General features: G+C 41.1%; 1 protein-coding gene across 7 annotated transcripts in view; it reads right to left on the bottom strand.

The window, feature by feature from the left end:
- The window catches only part of RAPGEF4 (Rap guanine nucleotide exchange factor 4), a 311,598-nt gene that overhangs the window by 46,787 nt on the left and 244,279 nt on the right, over positions 1 to 20,532 (bottom strand). For all 7 annotated transcript variants that reach the window (XR_009009047.1, XM_057551327.1, XM_057551325.1 and 4 more), the window contains 7 exons: positions 18,498 to 18,582; positions 16,098 to 16,158; positions 14,248 to 14,324; positions 13,689 to 13,835; positions 11,694 to 11,809; positions 5,974 to 6,062; positions 1,652 to 1,730 (listed from right to left, as the gene is read on the bottom strand). Coding sequence is in view for 6 of the 7 variants with exons in the window: in XM_057551327.1 (XP_057407310.1) it covers positions 1,652 to 1,730; positions 5,974 to 6,062; positions 11,694 to 11,809; positions 13,689 to 13,835; positions 14,248 to 14,324; positions 16,098 to 16,158; positions 18,498 to 18,582 (654 nt within the window). In the remaining variant the exon portion in view is untranslated. The remainder of the gene's footprint in view (positions 1 to 1,651; positions 1,731 to 5,973; positions 6,063 to 11,693; positions 11,810 to 13,688; positions 13,836 to 14,247; positions 14,325 to 16,097; positions 16,159 to 18,497; positions 18,583 to 20,532) is intronic.

Here is a 20,532-nt window from a genome sequence, read left to right as displayed (position 1 = left end):
TCTCTGAGGAAAGAATTAGGATTGGATATCACAGGCCTCCCTTGATTCTACTGTCCACTTTCCTGCCTTCTCCTCCTCCCTGCAACATTATCCCCGCCACATTCCTACCGGGGCATGGCATAGACTCTCCCTCTAGGATCTTCTATTTTAAGAACAGAGGTCAGTGCTATGAATGTTCTCAATCAATTCTGAAGGAGAATAAGCTAATAAGAAATCAGAATTTGCCAGAAGAATATAAGCTTAATGTTTGGGGCTTTGAGTTGTAAAGATATGACTTGGCCCACTACGTTCTCTCACCCTTCTTTTGGTTTTGTTTGCCTTAAGCTTATCAACATGCTAACTGTTGGGGGGAAAAAAAAATCTAAACTCAATGGTGGTTTTTATTTTTTCCTTCCAACAAATCTCAAAGGTCTAATAATGATTACTATGTATGGAGTTAAAGAGCACAGAGAGATCCTGAATGTGTTAATTTTACTTGAGAAAAACTAAATATGAGCCAGAAAGAATATGTAATATATTTAAGTCTCATTAAGCTGTCATTACTTGGAAAGATATTTTCCAGGCAAATAAACACCCAAATCTCACTCTTGCAGCATCCTCTGAATAGCACATTCAACTCCAATCTCCTATCCTCACGCATTCTGTTGACTTCAAAGAGAATTATGGGTGAACAAGAAAATGAGAATCAGGTAGGGCAATTATAATTCTGAAAAAGGAAAACATGCCACATTGATTGGGTTGCTCAGAGAAAAGAGAGCCATTCTCCTTCAATATATTTCGCTGCTCAAGAAGGCCAAAGTATTTGGGGGCCTAATTTTTTGCTGCTTTAAAAATAAAGCAGAATTGGAAAATATACTTTCACATTCTGCCAAAGTTGAGGGTGTAACTCATTCATAATATTCACTCCTTTTATTCAACTTCTGTCTTCTGAATGTTCCCTCTGTGCCAGACACTGTGCACCCACTGGTCAACTCAATAGACTATTGAAAAGCTGCCCCCAAACAAGCTCGGTACGAAGCTACCTAGAGGAACTGCCATTAGAATTTCAAGTTTTACATCTTTGACATAAGTCAATGGGATAATAATAAAAATAGCCACAAAGGAATACATTTCGGTATCTAGAGAATAGGGTGGACTAGGGCGAATGTGAAAGAAAAGTGACCTCCCAACGATAACTTGTATATATCTCAGCAGGTTAGTGTTCTGATTAATACTACAGCTTAGAGGGACACAAACACATCACCGTCCAGCCTGCCAGGTATCCTGAAAGAGGTACAAAGTCTGTCTCCAAGCTTAGGAAACTATCCCTAATAATATTCCCTAATAATATTGTTCACCATAGCCTTCTCTGGCCCACCTCCCAGGTATGTATATTTCCCATCAGCATTATCTTCCTTATAAGGGTAAACTGGCGCACTTTTCCCTGCACAGGGAATAAGGAGGAAATCCTTAAACGTGGCAGAGCAAAACCATGCCAGGGAGAGCTGGAGACCTGTGCGAGGGAAAAACTGCTGATGTTTCAGAGTTCGACAAGGGCGGAAAGCACAATTCTGCCCGAGCTATGACTTACCTGGAGAGCATGCAATGAGATAATGGCTGTATATGTGTGGGGTGTTGTCGAGGGAACGGACTTCTCACAACAAAAGGATATTGGGCCACCAGAGCTGGGCAAAGCTGGGTATTTGGCATAAAAACACAGTGCATCATAACAAAGTCATTTAAAACAGAATCTGCAGGGGGGCAAAACAAAGCAGAAAAGGAAATTAGATTCCTGTAGAAATGTTTAGGAAAGCCAGAGTATCTATTCATTTGTTCTTGGCCAGTGGTTCTTACACATCGGCTTGGGGTATTGTGGTTTTACTGTACGAAGAAGCACTGCATATAAAAATAATACGATTCACAGAGCTTGAGATCAAAACTCAATTTCTTAGGACAATGGACAAAACGTATCGTAGTTTTTAAAAGAGACAGACTTGTAATAATGACACTGGTCACCTGAGCCACAATTAATTAAAAAATATATATATAAAATTAAAGAGCCACACATGGGCAGTACCATGTATGCAGGATTAGGACATGGTCATTTCTTTGTCCATTTTACACCACCTGTCTTTTGTCAATATCTCTTTTCCTTTATTTCTTTTTCACTTTCTATTTCCAGAAGGAGCAATAAAAGATGAAAGGGTGATAGAATTACAGAAAAAGGAGGTGGTAAGAGCAGAGAACTGGCGAGGGAAACAAAAGCAGGAAAAAAAAAAAAAAAGACAAGATAAAGGCTGTGAGCAGCAATTGAAGCAAAACAAAAGCTCTCCAGTAGATTAAAATGGTGTATGTCCTATATTTGGAGCTATTTTTAGATAGGTAAGTGGGGAGATGGCAAAAGAAATAAGGCAAGTCCCCCCAAATAAGCTTCACTTTGAATTTGATGCTGGTTCTTCATTGCAAACACTGTATTATTCAGGCAGCCTTAATGGGAAAGCACATAAAGACAGATCTAAAAGCGTTAGGAGTACACAAGTTAAAGCTTTGGAATCCAAGATGCTTATGGGGGTTTTCAATTAAAAATGAACTACCATGGCTGAGATTTGTGAAACTCACATAACTTTTCTAATAGAAAAGGGTGAGAAATATGAAAATCGTTAACTATATATATTGAATTTTCAATGTCTATGTTTTAAATTAACAAATACTATCAAAGTTGGAATCAGTGACTAAAGGTTTAACCGTTATACGTATTTTTTAAAAATTGATATAATTGTCATAGATTATGTAAGTTTAAGATACACAAAGGGTTGATTTGATACATGTATATATTGCAATATGATTACCACCTTAGCTTTACTTAACATATCTATCACGTCACATAATACCATTATACTCATTTAAATATAGGTGATGAGTGTAATCCAAAGTTGTTGTCACTAGGTGTTACTAGTGATTTCAGTCCCATTATACTGGGCCACAGAAGATGGCGCGGTGTCAGACAGAAGCTGTATGGAACTTTTTTTCTTAGGTATGAAAGGATGTTCATTGGCATGTCTGAGTTTAACATCTAGGGTCATCTTTATATGTTTTAGATATAAAGGATTTCTCTGAGGATAGGAGAGAAAATGCTTGCTTATAAGGCTCCCAGAGGCCTGTGCTATAAAGTAATTTAAATTTTGCTAAAGCAGAGTTTTGAGTAGCGTGCTCCAAGGCTGGCAAGACTGTCAATCAGCATGGTAATCACCCAGCACCCACACCTCAATGTGGCTTTCTTATTCTCTGCTCATAAGCAGTAACTCTTGAGAACTGATTAAAAAAATCATTTCCTACTAGAAAATGATTTTCCAAGTCACTCAAGGACTAATTCTGGTCATAGAAGTGGAAAGTCTAGGAAACCAAAAGGTCTCAGGCAGAAAATACATGTTTTGGGGTAAACTAAGAGAATGTACTATCAAACCCAGGGGTGTTCATTTCTACGATGTAAACCAGTTTCACTGGCAACTCTGACATCTCTTTCGTATTGTAAATCCAAAAACACCAAGGGTCTCCCACCCCACTGCATCCATGAGTTTCATGGGGCTGAACTAAGATTATTTTTAGTGTCTAGGATGACCATATAGTAATTCATATCTTTGATTATAAGAAAGACAGATTTATTCTTTCATCCAATCCATGAACATTACTTGCAAGAATAACAAAATCAGAAAAAAACTGCAGGGAATAAAGTTCGGTATTAAATTATGATGTGAACTTAGTTCTAATATAAAAAATGGAATGGTCAGGAGTCATATCGTAAGTGACAGCCACGCTATACACTGATTTCTGGGCTTCAAGTTTTTAAGAAGCAATAATCCAGTCCCCTCCTCTTTCAGAAGTGACTTTAAAAGGAAGAATATATTTGTTCTTCGTGGGTAGTAAAGATCTTACAGATCTTTTCTTAGATTCCATAGTCTCTAATGCACCAGAACGTTCCTTTTTGGACAATATTCACTTTAGAGAAGATGTTGTTTCTTGTATTATGCAATCACACATTCTGGGCAACAGTTAATCAGAGGGGAAAAATCTGTATTTTTCCTGACCTCGGGTCCTAGAAATTTGGTTTCTTTGAGGTTATGTTTGCCTCTTGGAAGCAAGCAATCCTCTCATAACTGGTCCCTCAAGGATTTCCTTTTTCAAGAAAAGATCTTATCACGTTCTCCTTGCTCAGACATCTTCAACCACTTCCCAAGGCTTAGCTTCACATTTAAGATGCTCTGAGATCTGGACCCTAATTCTTAAACGCTACCTTCTTTCTGACACTTCTGTATACGATGGTCTAGCAAAGACAGACCACCTGGTCCTCCTTGTCACTTTCTAGGTCAGCACTCATGTTGCCCCTCAGGATGGAAGGCTTTGTCCTCAGTCTCTAGTTACTGGTTACCTGCCTTCCTTCAGGGCCACTTCAAAGGCTGTATCCTCTGTGACACTCTGCCTGGTCCCCTCAGCCTTATGATCAAGTTGTTTGCACATTCCTTTAGGTCCTGTAGCAGGTTATAAGCTTCCTGAGGACAGGAGGGTGGTTTCTTGTTCACACTGCCTTGTCCTAAGCGTCCAGCTTAGCACCAGCCCAACAAGATCCTCAACAAATATTGAACTGCAAATAGCTGCCCTGGAGCCAGAGATCCTGGCTTTTCTATCTACTACTCCCCAATTAATTCACTACATAAAAAACCTTAGATAATGTATATAAAAAAATGAGAAACTGGAATGAGAAGATAAAATAAGAAGTAAATCAGTGGTAAAATACTTTTAAGGAGGCATAATAATGTTAACTTTACCTTGAGTATATTGCAAAGATGACAGAACTGGACTTTGAACTACTACTAAGTTTTTTAGATAAGTCTTTGAACTTCTTCCAGTGAGAAATCTTCTTCTATGGAGTTCAGTGTGCTTAAAATATCAACCCATTATTCTGAGAGGCCAGTAGCAAATGAATGTGGGCTGTTCCAAAGTCACACATAAGATGGTGACCAAAGTGGAGAATGATACCAAACTCTGAACACTTAATTCATTGGTGAGATTCATCTCATTTACCCTCAAATCTCTGTGTCTTAGTTAACAAGACTGGTTCACTGGAAGGTGGTATTATGAGTTGATTTTTTCCCCCAAAAAAGATACGTTGAAGTCCAAATTCACAGTACCTCAGAATGTGACCTTGTTTGAAATAAGGTCTTTACAGATGTAGTCAAGTTAAGATAAGATAATTAATGTGGGACCTAATCCAATATGATTGATGTCCTTATAAAAAGGGGAAATTTGGACCCAGAGACACATGCACAGAGGGAAAACGATGTGAAGAGACACAGGGAGAATACTGTGTGAAGATGAACATTGCAGTGACACATCTACAAGCCAAGGGATGCCAAAGATGGCCAGCAAACCCCCAGAAGCTAGGCAAGAGGCATGGAACAGATTCTCCCTCACAGCCCTCAGAAGGAACCGACCCTGCCGTCACATGGATCTCAGACTTCTAGCCTCCTGATCTGAGAAGCAATACATTCTGTTGTTCAAGCCACCCAGTTTGTGGCACTTTGTTATAGCGGTCCTAGGAATCTAATACAGGTGGTGTTTCGTTACACTCTGGGGCAGCCCAAGAATCTCAGAAAGAACCACTTTACTCCCAGTTGGAGCACAGTTGTGCCTTTTATGGAGGCAGCTTCAAATCCTTTATAGCCTAAGAGGTGCCTACGGAAGGTGGGATCTAAATGATAACTTAACAAATGCCTTTGGAAGGCTACTCATAATATCTATGAATGAGACTGAGCCGTGTACAAAGCACAACCAGGGCGAGCCGGCAGAGGAGGGTCAGGAGGTTGCTCGTCTAATGGTCGTACACGTGACCCATTTCTAAAACTGCTGTGACTACACACACTGAGAATGAACTCAGAATATTTTTTTTACAACGCTCTGCATGGATTTACTAGACACACAACTGTTCTAGGTGTTTACCTGTTGCTTCATTTAAAGCTGGCTCAAGGCGTATTGTTTCTAGAAAATGCTCTAAAATTTTTTCAGGTGTTCCTGACATCACAGTATACCTGGATAAGAAATAAAACCATCATTAGTTTTTCAAAAGTGGGCAAATCATTAATATATAACATTTTTCATATCTACGTTGTTTGGGTTTTTTTTTTTTGAGATCCCAGGGAACCATACGGACTCAACTTGTGACCCATATTCTCCGTAAGGTAAGAAGGATCATGTACCTTGTCAAAGTCACACAGGAAGGCAACAGAAACATCACAAATTGAAGTAGTTACTAAAACGTTATTCTTTTTTCCCTACATGAGACTAAAGTAAACTTCTTAGAGAGTGGCTCTAGCAGGCTGGGAACTGAGGCATTTCAGCCTTGTTCCAAGGGGGAGTGAAAAGGAACATGTAAATCCCAGGGCAGCTCAGGGCGAGGGGAAGTGACAGTAAACTAGATTATCCATATATGGGTTACTTGTTGCAAAATTTCGACCGCACACTGGATTCCCCTGCCTATTTCTGGAATGCTCTGTCTTTCCCAACCGTACACTGGTATGTGCTTTGGAAATGCAGCTAAGAAGAAGAGAAAAGAAAACAAACCCCCAAAACACCAATGAGCAAACAAACCCCAGTAGCATCTGAATAGGAAATAAATCAGTAGTGGAACATCCATGTAACTTATTTCAAGGTCAAATATCAATTAGTTGGCAGGGTGGGGGACGTTAGGCATCATATCAGAAGATCCAGCCATGAAGCTCTTCAATCAACATGGGAGGATGTATTTTTTAAATTGAAGGTGGGTTATTTCAAAGTCATATTCAAGACGGTAAAAAACAGTGGGTGAAAACTATAGGCAAAATACATTGTGATCTGGGTACTCCTATTCCAAAACGTAGACTTTGCTCTTCTGCTTGGCGTTTCACTTAGGGCAAAATGACAGGGAAGAAAAACAACAATGAAAATAAAATTCTCTTGTGTTTAGAAAGCAGCGGTAGAATTCAGCTCCAGGAGAACTCAGGTTTTTTTTGCCTCCTCACCAATACCCTTTCCCTGCCTGTTTGAGACCTTAGAGGAAGTGTGTTGAGATCCCAAGAATATCTCTAATGTATTAAATCTCAGGGTCTTAACCTCCTGCCTGAGGGAGTGAAGAAGAGGCAATGCAACATATGACACTGTGCCCGTGAACACGGAGTGAGTGAAGCAGCCCTGGTTTTGAATGAGGTAGCAAATGCAGTCTATCTGGAAGGTAACTGTTACTTAAACCTATTGTGTGTGTGCATGTGCGTGTGCGCCCTCAGGACCAAAAGGAAGCTGAAGAGTTCAATCTTTGAAAGAATCTGGCTTTGGAGCCTAGAGGAAGAGCCAGGGGATAAAAAACAAAACAAACTACTTTAATCCGAAAAGTATGACCCTTTTCTCAAAGTAAACAGCATAGAAGATGAGGGTTTTTCCTCTTATACGCAATGACTCTTTGAGGGAAGGAGAGGGCGAATCTATAAATGACTTTCAATACTTAAATGGAGAAAATTGCTGAGTTCATTCAATAATTCCTAAAATATATGATTCTTTGATGACCCTTCCAAGATGACCTGGAAGGGAGCAGCATCTGGCCACACGAATAAGGAACTGGAGTTGGAGAGGGCAGCCAGAAGGCTGGCTTCCCATTCTGGTGTTCTTGGTTAGGACATTTCTTAGCTAGGGTTTTTGTCTGGTCAAAAAGAATAAAGGCTTACCTGGGTGGCAAGCCTTGAATGCTCTCGGCTCACTAGTAAGAGAAAATGGCGTCTCTACTCTCTGCCCACCTGGTCAATTGCAGACATCAGGGCACCTGTCTTTTGCTGCCAAAGTCTTCCTCTAGTGGTACAACTGCCTTACCCTACCCTATCTCTCTTCTCAGCTCCACAGAAGGCTATTCAGGGGTTGGTAATCTCTCAGGACCAGGAACTCTGAAGAGGGAGGGCCAGGGAGCTTCTGGCCTGTTATCTGGCAGCTCTGGGCTTGGCTGAAACATGTTATTACTTTCTTTCAGGCTGGACACTGCCAGGTGCCTACTGCTTGACCTCTGTTTAAATGGAGAAGACTTGAAGCCCAGACAGTAGGGCTCTCTTCAGTTTATTGCATGAAGAAGTTACTGTAGTCCAAGTTAAAGAGAACCCTGATTGGTTATATTATCTAAGCTGTGAGGTTCTAAACTTGTGAGAGAAAATCTTTTTCTATCACCAAGTCTGGAAATGAGGACACGTCTATCTGCATCCAGAACAAAAAAAGAGGTGGGGAATGGTGCCTAAAAGAGACTATCTTTCTGCAAACAGGATGGAGTTGAACGACTGGGTGGTTGATAGTCTAAGGAAAAAGCAACACAATCACTAAAACAGAACAGTCATTTCAGATTCTCTCTTATTAAAACCACATAACCACAGAGCAGAAGATATCCAAAATGGTAAATATTTGAGGGCTTCATATAGTTTATCCATCATGAGAAATACTGTCTTGCTATTGACATTTTAATATCACACTCAGAGTTGAGTGGCTTGAGGAGAGTCAGGCAGTTTTGAAAGTTTAAAATGTATAGTCGTCCCTCGGTATCCGCAGGGGGTCGGTTCCAGGACCCCCGCAGATACCAAAACCCATGGGTGCCCGAGTTCCTTATATAAAATGGCGTAGTATTTGCATATAACCTACACACTTCTTCTCATATACTTTAAATCATCTCTATATTACCTATAATACCTAATACAATGTAAATGCTATGTAAATAGTTGTAAATACAGTGTAAATGCTACTTAAACAGTTGCCAGTGTGTGGAAAATTCAAGTTTTGCTTTTGGGAACTTTTTGAAAATTTTTTTTTCCCAAATATTTTCCATCTGTGGTTGGTTGAATCTATGGGTGTGGAGCCCCCAGATACAGAGGGCCAACTATATGCATAAACTATTCTGGATTTCTCAGGGTAAAGGTAAATCAGAAAAATAACGTTATCAGCACCAACATGGTGACCCTCTTTGAGCTGAAAAAAAGATAATTTCTGAGGAGACAGGGGCCCTAAAGGATCCTAAATTTTAAGTCCATCCAGAGACATGGATGTTGTCATGTTCTTCGAGTTGTCCAAAACATCAGCCCAAAATTCACTTACATGGCCCCCCTCTTCAACTCTGGTCTGGCTCGGGAAAACTCAACACGGAAAATAACCCTTTGAAAGAGTGGCTTTTTTTTTTTTTTTTTTTTTTTTAGAATATTTCAAAGTGTTTTTTTTTTTTTTTTTTACATTTTTATTTATTTATTTATTTATTTATTTATGGCTGTGTTGGGTCTTCGTTTCTGTGCGAGGGCTTTCTCCAGCTGTGGCGAGCGGGGGCCACTCTTCATCGCGGTGCGTGGGCCTCTCATTATCGCGGCCTCTCTTGTTGGGGAGCACAGGCTCCAGACGCGCAGGCTCAGCAATTGTGGCTCACGGGCCTAGTTGCTCCGCGGCATGTGGGATCTTCCCAGACCAGGGCTCGAACCTGTGTCCCCTGCATTGGCAGGCGGATTCTCAACCACTGCGCCACCAGGGAAGCCCAGAAAGAGTGGCTTTTTACTCTTCAGGGAATGGTTGGCATGGTGCACTTCTGTGTATGCCTGATATTTCCTAAATGGTGTGCTGTGAACATGCACGAGGCTTTGAATTATATAAGCAATTTAGATTGGTCTACAGGACACAAATAAGGAGATATAACAGAAATCAGATCCAGGCCTAAAATAAATTTAATGCATGTGGGTTCTCCTTTTCCGTTTAGTTTGATTTCATAAAAAAATCTGTATTTGGAGAGCACTCTGAATGGAAGCTGTTGTAACATGCAAACACTTTTGATCACCTTACCATGCCATAAAGAGGTGAAGGAAGGGGGCCTCCGGGGCCCTCTTGGTCAAATGTTTTAAGGTTATGAAGAATTTAAGGCTTACTTTTTCAGGTAGCAAAATTTTCCTGAGACATCTGAGGCATTATTAAAGAATGTAGATGACCACTATAAAATGGTCTAGTTATACTTAAGAGCACTAAAGAAAATCACTGGGGGTAGTCCCAGACTTCACGTAAAAAATGTTTTCATTCTCATCCTCCTTTGTGGGCTGGAAGGACAACTGCTGAAAAACATTTGAGCAAGAACACTTTTCAAGAATGCATAGTAGTGAAAAATAGAAAAATAATAAAGAATTCTGGATGGTAACTTTATAGGTTTGTAAGTGAAGGGATAGTTTTTTATACAGTCTATTTTATGTCAGCCCTTTTGAAATATATTGCTTTCCAACGTTTACTAGATAGTGTTGAGGAGAGAGTATCTATATACCATATTTTGCTAGAGTAAGTTGTGAGGCTAAAGGAGCATAGACTCAGAAGTTGGTCAAGCTGGACTTGAATGCAAGCTCTATCATTAAAAGTGTTGTCATCCTGGGCAAGGAACTCACTTCTCGGAGCCTAAATTTTTCCATCATCTGTTAAAAGGGGTTGTAAAAAGGATTAGATAAAATATGCAAGATATACTATGGCTCTTCAATAACATTATATTTCTTCCTGCCTTCTTTGCAGATATGTGGACTCATCCAGATGAAACGTCTGAGCCTTGGGCTTTCAGTCTAAACAATTAAAACTCATCATTTATGGTGAGTGTGTTGATTAATGGGAACACCCCATTTACTTGGCAAAAAAAGAAAAATACTTGGGATGCACTCCATTTCAACATAGTCTGTGGCCACATTTCTTTACCTACAGAATTGGTGTTTTTATTACTCTAAGATTAAAAATTAACGTTTACTTAAAAAATGAGATTCTGTAATTTTTTATAATTTCTTAGAGCTACATTTCCTAATTTCCCTAACTATTCAAACGTTCACACATTTGATTAAGAGAAGTCTAATGTAAAAAGTTGCAGCAAAAGATAGAACCGAACATAGACATACAGAAAAAGAGTCAAGTTAAATGGGTGACCTGATGTTAAATGTGAAGCAAATACCCTTCGGACGTTAGCAGGAATAAGTATGGATGAGGCCAAATGAATGTTTCCAGGCCACAGTCAATAGACTGTGTTGGGACTTCCCTGGTGGTCCAGTGGGTAAGACTCTGCGCTCCCAATGCAGGGGGCCTGGGTTCGATCCCTAGTCTGGGAACTAGATCCCACATGCATGCCGCAACTAAGAAGCCCGCATGCCGCAACTAAGACCCGTTGCAGCCTAAATAAATAAATATTAAAAAAAAATAGACTGTGTTATATTTGAAGTGTGGGTTTCCATCAAAGACACTCATTCTGACAGCACGATGAAAACACTTCTTGAGAAATCCTACGTATGAAATTCAAATACCAAAGGTTCTCCACACCCAGGGGCCTACGTATCCCTTGAGCTGCCTGGCACTCCTATTCCCATTGTTCTCTCCAAAGCTATTGCCTTCTGCTCCAAGCTATTACAGTTGCACACATACAGAGGGAGTGTTTTTACAGCGGGGGAGTATTCTCCCCCGAATTACTCTAGGCAGCACCGAGCTCGACGCAGTGCCAGAAACGGATACATTATACTGCACACGATGTGTGATTAGTCAATAGAGAGAAAAAAAAGTCACACACACTGCCGTCTTCCACAAAAAAGGAGAACGTGCTATTGTAGAGATGATGATACCATGTGAAAAGGTTAATCATAGTCTGGCAATTGCAGTGTCGGATGCAAACCTACTTTTGCTGAGGCTGTGAGTTTCCTTGATTAGAAGCCCTGTTCCCTGCTGGGACCTTCTCCAGCACCAAGACATCTTGGTCATGTTCTTTAAGTCTGACTGTATTCGCCTCAACGTCCTGCAAATACAAATTACACCACATACAGATGCTGCCGTTTTCTCAGACAATGAAAAAAATTTCAGATGCTTCAGAAACTCATTTGGTGCTTGTGATGCTAATTGTTGCGTCTACAAATTAAGTCATTTTCAAAGTCAAGGGCTGGAACGGTCAGAGAAAGGACCAGATGAGGTTGGAGGCACGTGGTTTTAAAACTCTGCTGTTACCCGAGATGCAGAAAATCAGCTGGGGAGATAGGAGTGTGCTCAGAGAAACCTTTGGGAGAGGGTGGTCCAGCGGAAAGAGGGCGGAGCCAATGCACTTATTCTTTATAAATATATGTGGCAAATAGCACTCAGCTTCAGCAGAGTTCTTTCATTCTGATTATCTTCTGAGGGTACTTAGTTTTCTTAGGAGTGGCATGTTTTCCCTCTAATCAAAAGACTTGTAAAAACTATCAGTTTGAAATGTGTTAAGAACACTTTTCAGTTATTTTGAATAATTTTATAAATTACATCCATGATAATGGTCCTAATCTGATTCTTTCAAAGAATAATTGTGGCTGAGTGCAAACTCCATGTGTGTAAACTTCCAAAAGAGTAAAGTTCAAATTTCAATGTCATGAAAAAATAATTTATTAAAAAAAACTTAATGCACATTTCCTCCTCATTTGGTTCCTATTTTAAGAGACTGGATAAAAACCAAATCAAATTCCATGTGGCGTTTTTTCTATATTAGTCAATGCTTTAATCTTTAACTTAACTTTTTTTGCATCAAGAGAACGCATTCCTAAGACAAACTTTGTTGCCAGAAATTTTGCTGCCAAAGGCAAAAGCTTAAGGTTGTGTAGGAATAGGTGTCCACACGTAAGGAATGGGAACGAGACTGTAAATCTTCATCAAATAATGCCAACTGTACCAGAAAGCACAGAAGGTGCATTTAGGATTTTAGGGTAGGAGAGAGAAAGATGCTTAGGCTGGGAAAGGCATAGAAGGGAGTCGGCTCTGTGAGCCAGCAGGGAAGGGAAAAGAGCAAAGTGATCCTGGAGGGAACAGTCTCTCTGGGTGAGGTGGGATAGACCATGGGCCACCTGAAAGGCCAGGGGTGCTGGGACAATATCACCATGCCCAGTGGTCCACAATCAGGCTTCCACCAGCTAAAGCTGGGTTGTCCCTCCCAAGGGACCAGGAGCTGGATGGTGGGGAGAACCTAGGGACCATCTATTCTAACCATCACCCACTCTCACAAATACTTTAACAAGCTTCCATTAGGCCCATTTGCAGAGCCATCTCTAAGTGCAATCTCATGGCTCCTCCTACCACCTCAACTATTCTTCACCTACTCGCCAGAGTCTGAAATTCCTTTAGTGTGAATCAATTTGACAAAAAGCACTTGAAATGAAAATGCTTGGTTAGAGTAACCATGGTGGACATTAATTGCCACTAAAACGTAGTCACTTAATAAATCCAGAGGGAGTGTGAGGATATGAGAAAGATTCAGATTTGGGAAGAGACAGGAGGTTTAGGATAGAGAAAGACATGGAGAGGGAGGTGGGGAAGGACACAAAAGGGGAAACCTAGGATTGCAAAGAGAAATGTCTGAGACTTTGACATTTTGCCAAGGCATCCCTATTTGTCTTCAGTGCTCATGGACCAGTTCAGGTGTGTGCAGGGTTATTTGGTCCAGCACAGCACGGCACATTTGCAGCTTTACTGGAACATCACCTCTGGACCCCAGAACCCACCCCAGCACACTGAACATGCCAGGTTTGTAAGCAAGGCCCTTTGACCCTAGAGCATTCATCAATCACGGTGCTGCTCAGTTAACACTACACTCATTCTTCTTATCTGGCAAAAGTGAAAATGGAACACCCCTCAGCCACACTTCACCTTGGACTCACCCTCAGGATCCGGTTAAAATCCTCCTTGTCTACTCTTAAGAAATGGCAGTTATCTTCTCGCAAGACGATGGAGGCAGCTCTCGGGGCATCATTCACTAGCGCTAACTTGCCAAAGTCATCGCCTTCGTGCAGCGTGCAGACCACACCCTGGAGAGAGCAACACATCCAGATGAAGGTGATCCCTGAAAGGGAGCAAACACCCACCTGCCCCCGCCCCTAAAACACTGTATATATCAACAGGCTGTACCCAGGGATGCCAAGTGCAGGGGTGGGGGGGAATCACATAATTACATTATAATGTTTCATTTCTCTTTCATTGAGTAATCTGGGCTAGGGCCTAACTTAAATGTATACATTATAATCCAGGAGCCCCAGAAAGTTCAGTACTACTCTGAGTATAATAACTTAGATAATTTATGATTAGAGATGCTATAATGTCTTTTCTGCATAGAGTAACGATGTTGTAGCAAGTTTAATTGTAGCATTACGTTGTTAATACTTAGAGCCACTAGTATATGGAGCATAATAAAGTTTCAGAAAGAAAAAGAGATATATATACCTTGCCATAAATGACTACATTCACTGATCCTTTTAGAATAATGTACCAGGAGGTGCCTTCTTCCCCCTGGTTAAACACTAGATACAAAAAGATGAAAAGACTTATGACAAGAGTAGAAGCACATCAGTATAAATTACAGCTTATCAAATCATCATTTTTAAGTCCCCAGAGTTATGCATTTAATTCCAGAAGGGAAAAAAAATTACTGGCAAATACGAACTTATTCAGGTGGAATATTACTTCCTTTTCTTTAGAATGTGAAAGGAACAGAAATACTGTACTCCTTGCTGTGCCCTAAAGATATGTATTCACTAGATACAAATTCACCAGCTATCCATTCCTTAAAGCAATACATTTCCCCCACAATTCATCAAAACTTATTAAGCTATAGAACACAGTTTTAAAAAGTATTCTGAATGGTAAAGTGAAGTTTGAAAACATGCAAATCAGCACTACATAGTGCTGATGGATGCATATCTACATATTTTTTAAAAAATGGGTTGGAATGATAACCACATCATATAGGGTAGGAGTTATCTTGGGGAGGGGGAGAGAAGAATGAGATAAAGGAGGGAACAAGGAGCCTTCAAATGTAGAATTTCATTTTTTAGAAAATATAAAAAATGAAAATATGAAAAAATATGGCATAAGGTTACTATTTGATAAAAAATGTTTTTAAAAAAGGTGTCTGTAACAACCTCTGGTTTTTTGTTTGAAATATTTAAGTATTTCATGATAAAATGAAAACCATCAGTAAGAGTAAGTGAAAAGAGTAAGAAAAGTTGTAAGTCATCAGTGATCATAAAAATTAAAAAAATTTTAAAAGTGAACCTTTAAACTGTAAAGAAAAGACATTCTTACTAAAGTAAATATCAATGTTAGAAATACCACTTTTGATGACTAAAAGTAAAATATTGGAAACATATTTTTAATTCTTTTTGCTTTTACAATTCATGGTCTCTGCTTATTTGACTAACACAGCTCAGTCTGAAGAAAGAGCAAGATTTTCTGAAGAATGTCTGTAGAAAAGTTAACAGGTGTCCATTATAAGTGTTTTCTATGTTTCACTGGGTTTAGGAAGTGTCAGTTTAAATGGTGTGAAACTTATCTTTACTGTAGAACTCCTGAGAAACGTAGCATGCTGTTGTATCTTACTATTCTCCAAGAGAGATTAGAGAAAGGCATTTCCTGATCTGAATACACCACTAACCATGTTTTTCAAGAAGGCTTTTGTAGGATGAGTGGGAAATGCCAGCCGAAATAGTTTTGCTCACTTTTATTAATATGAACTTTCAATTTCTTGCTCCCAAATAGGATCATAGAACTAAACTACAATGTGCATGCTGGAGAGATACTACATATTAGTATTGCATAAATATTTGGGGCAAAGAAATTCTCTCAGGCTTGGAGCTGATAGTGAAAACGAGGGAAGAACAAGAAGGCTGGAGAGTGTGGCATTCTAACTAGCCTCTCAAGAGACAGGTTAGTTCTTCTCAAGCCACAAACTGAAGTGAGGTCACTGTGAAAAGGTTTTGCCTGGGGTCCCCCCCTGAAGAGCACTGACTTCATCCCGCCCTCTTTAAACACTGCCTTGAGCCAGCAGGGGAGGGAGCACGTGGAGACACAGGCTGGCAACGGCTCCCAGGCTGGCACCCAAAACCCAGCGGGCTGCAGAGTAAGGGATACGTGCTGGGAATAATCACAGGTCCAGAAAGACAAACGGTGCCACATGACATCCTGGCAAGTCAGACCCAGGCCCAGGAAAGGGGAGCATTTGCAGTCAGGCTCCCATTGCACATCCTCGGGAGGGGGCCAGCCAGGCACTATGCACGATTACAGTCTTCACTTACACACGGTTCCCCCTTTGGCGTGAGACTCGAAAATGAGAACACCTGCTAACTCCCGTTTCACCTAGAAGGAAGAGAGAAAGAATGTGGGGAAAGGCCAGATTTGGGGGGGGTTGGGGAGGGACTCGCTCTCTTTCTGAACAGTGCTGACTTCCACGCGGCCACCTCCCACTCTGCTTTGCTGCTCCTCCTGTCTAGAACCACTTCCACTAGATGTGCCGCTAGATTCTTTTTTTTTTTAAATTGAAGTGTAGTTGATTCACAATGTATAGCAAAGTGACTCAGTTATGCATATATATATATATATATTTTTCAGATTCTTTTCCATTTTAGTTTATTACAAGATATTGAATATAGTTCCCTGTGCTATACATTAGGACTTTGTTGTTTATCTATTTTATACATAGTAGTGTGTATCTGTTAATATCAAATTTCTAATATATCCCTCCCTTGCTTCTCCTTTGGTAACCCTAAGTTTGTTTTCTATGTCTGTGAGTCTATTTCTGTCTTGTAAATAAGTTCCTTTGTATAATTTTTTTAGGTTCCACATATAGGAGATATCATATGATATTTGTCTTTGTCTGACTTACTTCACTTAGTATGATAATCTCTAGGTCCATCCATGTTGCTACAAATGGCATTGTTTCATTCTTTTTTATGGCTGAGTAGTATTCCATTGTACATATGTACCACATCTTCTTTATCCATTTATCTGTTGATGGACATTTACGTTGCATCCATGTCTTGTGCCACCAGACTCTTAAAGCTTTTACAAAAGCTATTTTATAAGCTAATTCATACAAGACAATCTCCCTAGAGACTGTTTAAACTTGGTTTCACATGTATGAACTAGGCAGTTTCTTTGCCTATCTTTCATCTTGGTGAGAGGGTGAGAGCAACCACAATATCATGACTCTTGCGCCTGGAGGCTCTTCTTTGCATCACACATCATGCATCACTGCAAACATGTTAGAAAACTCAATGTCTTGAAGTTGAATAATTAAGCTTAAATGTGTGAGTTATTTTTTTTTTAATTCCAAACTATGGTCCCAAATTATGTTCTCTCTCCCTAAGAACCAAATAACCTGAGATCTTCCACAGTGCCTGGGTATCTGGGATTTGAGGGAGAAGACTCCTCCTCTCCACTACCCACAATCCTCCCAATGCCACCAAGGCTGGGGAAGTCAGAACATGCGCATGCTGGGGACCCGGACAACAGGTAGGGAAAAGGGGTCTTCCCTCACTTCCCTCTCCAGCATGAGCTCGTGGAGCCTCGGCTGTTGCCCCTACAGATGCAGGAGCTCCCCGGGTGACGCCCCCGGGCACTAGACCTATCCCACCGTGGAGAGAGTGAAGATGACAGCAGGGTGGTGGGAGGGAGGGGCGCCTGGGCTGGACCAGACCCCTGGACACTCCATGTAGGTGAGCAAGCTTCCGGATCCCCAGTAGTGCAGGGAGTGGGAGGGATGTGAAGGCAGTCCTATCTGGGTTGAAGGGGGAAGGATCTGGAACCCTTCTGCTTGGGGTTGTGGTGAATGCCTCACTGCTCTCAGTGGAGACCTGAACTCTACCCACCCCCAGAGCAGGGACTACAGGCACTGCCACAGCATAATATCGCCTAGTGAGCTGGGAATGAAGGACAGATTAAGCAGATAGACATTGCTGAGGAGCCCAGCATAAAACCTGTGATCTGTGGATGCTGAAACAGCTTCTTTTATTATCATTATTATTATTGAATTATTAGCATATAGGAGACTTGTGTTGCATGGAAATTGTGTTTCTCTGTCCCTCCTATGGCAGGAGACGTTTCTGTCCACTGTTCTTCTAAATACCCTAGTCACGTAAAAGTTCAGAGTCAGATACGGCCGTTGGGCCATTTTTCACTAGCAGGTACTGCCCTTGTGCCCTAAAAGATCTGAACTAATGCTCTCTTGCACCTTATGCTTCCTTTCTCAATTTGGCAGCAAACCTGGGCAGAGCTGGCCCCTTGGGCCAGGGCTGGTCGTCTTGATTTCTCCCCCCAACAGCCCCGCTTCCGCACATGGCTCTATATGTCATGGAAGGGACTGAACACCCCTCTTAAGGCCTGGCTCTTTTGTCTAGGTATGTGGGTTCCAAGACTCAGGAAGTTTGAAGCATATGTTCCAATTCTACTCACATCATGCTGCCTTGGTGTTTAGGGCAGCTACTAATAACATAGTGATACTTGATCCTTTTTTGGTGATTGCACATGGGTGTAGCTTCCTTAGCATCTCGTGAGAAACAGGAGGGGCCATTTGTGAGGGAGAATTCAGGTGTTCCTGCCCCTCGCCCACACTCTCCAATACTCTCCTTCAGGCCTAACAGTGCATTTAACTCAAACTGTGCACCCCTCCCCGCTGCCTCAGCTAAGAGACAACTTACCGTGGTAGAAAGATGGGATAAGGCTTTAATGTGAAGGAGTTCTTCATAGATAATTTCTAGGTCATCCACGGTCCTCTGGCCAGGTCTACAAAGAAAAAAAAGTAACAAGGAAATAATGAGATAAAAGTCATTGCTAAGGGCTTGAAATACAGAGGTGACTTCGGGGGTCAGTAACATGTTCAGGGAATTCTTAGGAGAAATCCCGATAAAAAAAAACATTGGGGCTTCCCTGGTGGCGCAGTGGTTGAGAATCTGCCTGCTAATGCAGGGGACACGGGTTCGAGCCCTGGTCTGGGAAGATCCCACATGCCACGGAGCAGCTGGGCCCGTGAGCCACAATTGCTGAGCCTGCGCGTCTGGAGCCTGTGCCCCGCAACGGGAGGGGCCGCGATAGAGAAAGGCCCGCGCACCGCGATGAAGAGCGGTCCCCGCACCGCGATGAAGAGTGGCCCCCGCTTGCCGCAACTGGAGAAAGCCCTCGCACGAACCGAAGACCCAACACAGCCAAAAATAAATAAATTAAAAAAAAAAAAAAAAAAAAAAAAAACCATTGGCAGAGGGAGAGATTATGCTATGATCATTCCTAAAGGGATTTTTGACATGAACGTGTTCCTTGATGGAAGGACATGGAAGAAATCAGAAGGGCACATAATCCCCTTCCTTTCCATCTCAGAGGGAAGAACATCTTTGTTCACACTGTAGTTGGCTAACTGACCTCTTACTTTGTAGATGATTGTTCTACAAAATTGCTTTTCATCACTACGTTGATCAATAACAACAAACTTATCTTTTAGCATCACTAGGAACTGTTGGTTCAATCAACTTGATGATCAATCCAAATTTCTTGGGATCCTGATATCTTAGCTTAAAAGAATAATAATGCTCTTGTCACTATTGTTTTGGGTTATGTAATATGCTTCCACCACAGGACTCAGATAAAGGATGCATATAGACAACATCTTCTCACCTATCCCTGAGGAAGTGAGGGCATAAGATGGGCAGAAGGCAAATAGTAGTGTGTGGTATTAGTAAAAGAGGGAAAGAAGGGAAGAATACACCCGCATTTCCCAAACTCTGTTCTATGGAGGACTACTGTTCCATGAGATGTTAATCAGTATACTATGTACAGTTTTTTCCCTATAATTTATTATAAAACTAGTATCTAATAGTCTGCCTTTAAGGATGGGGCTTGTGGGTACTATGAACATTTTGGCATGGGAGGACTGAGTGGATTGCTGATCATCTTTCACGTCTATAATAATTCTGGAATCACTAATAGAGTTTACTTATACATCAATGGTAAAAGGCATGATTGGTCAGTAATTTGGATTTTCTATTGCTCTCTCCAGTATAAGAAACCCTGACTAATATGTTTTTGAAACTAAAAAACAAACAAATGTGTTATTAATTCTGAGAGTGCTAGGAAGTCAATCTCCACATTGATGGACAGGTGACGTTCACACTCAGCTACTCTGCTATAGTCATGAGTGTTACCTATTACATAATCATCATCTGTCTTATGCATTTTGTCCTAAAATTTCAATAACTTGTGGTATTATTTAATGTTACTGTATATTAAACATTTAAACCTCAATGAGCCGCCGATGGTGTTCCATCATTACACTGTATTTTAAAGAGTGTTCCTTGATCAAATAAATTCAGGGAGTATTGGTGTGCTGAGCAGAGCACTGGGTTTAGGGTCTGAAGATCAGGTTTTAACCTTGGTGCAACCGTTCACCAACTGTGTGACATCAGACGCTCAGTTTCCTCTGTAAACTGGGCACAATATCTTTCTGAGAGTGATGTGAGAGCTAAAGGAAGTAGTGAATGGGAAGGTATTTGCATATTTATTTGAGTGAGCGAAAAAAAAATCCAGCAAAGTGATATTCAAAACTTAAACCCTTGGGCTTCCCTGGTGGCGCAGTGGTTGAGAATCTGCCTGCTAATGCAGGGGACACGGGTTCGAGCCCTGGTCTGGGAAGATCCCACATGCCGCGGAGCGACTTGGCCCGTGAGCCACAACTGCTGAGCCTGC

This window comes from Balaenoptera acutorostrata, chromosome 8, assembly GCF_949987535.1.
Source record: "Balaenoptera acutorostrata chromosome 8, mBalAcu1.1, whole genome shotgun sequence".
Classification (NCBI taxonomy): Eukaryota; Metazoa; Chordata; class Mammalia; order Artiodactyla; family Balaenopteridae; genus Balaenoptera; species Balaenoptera acutorostrata.
Note: the sequence above shows the minus strand (reverse complement) of the source record. Positions and strands in the feature narration are given on the sequence as shown.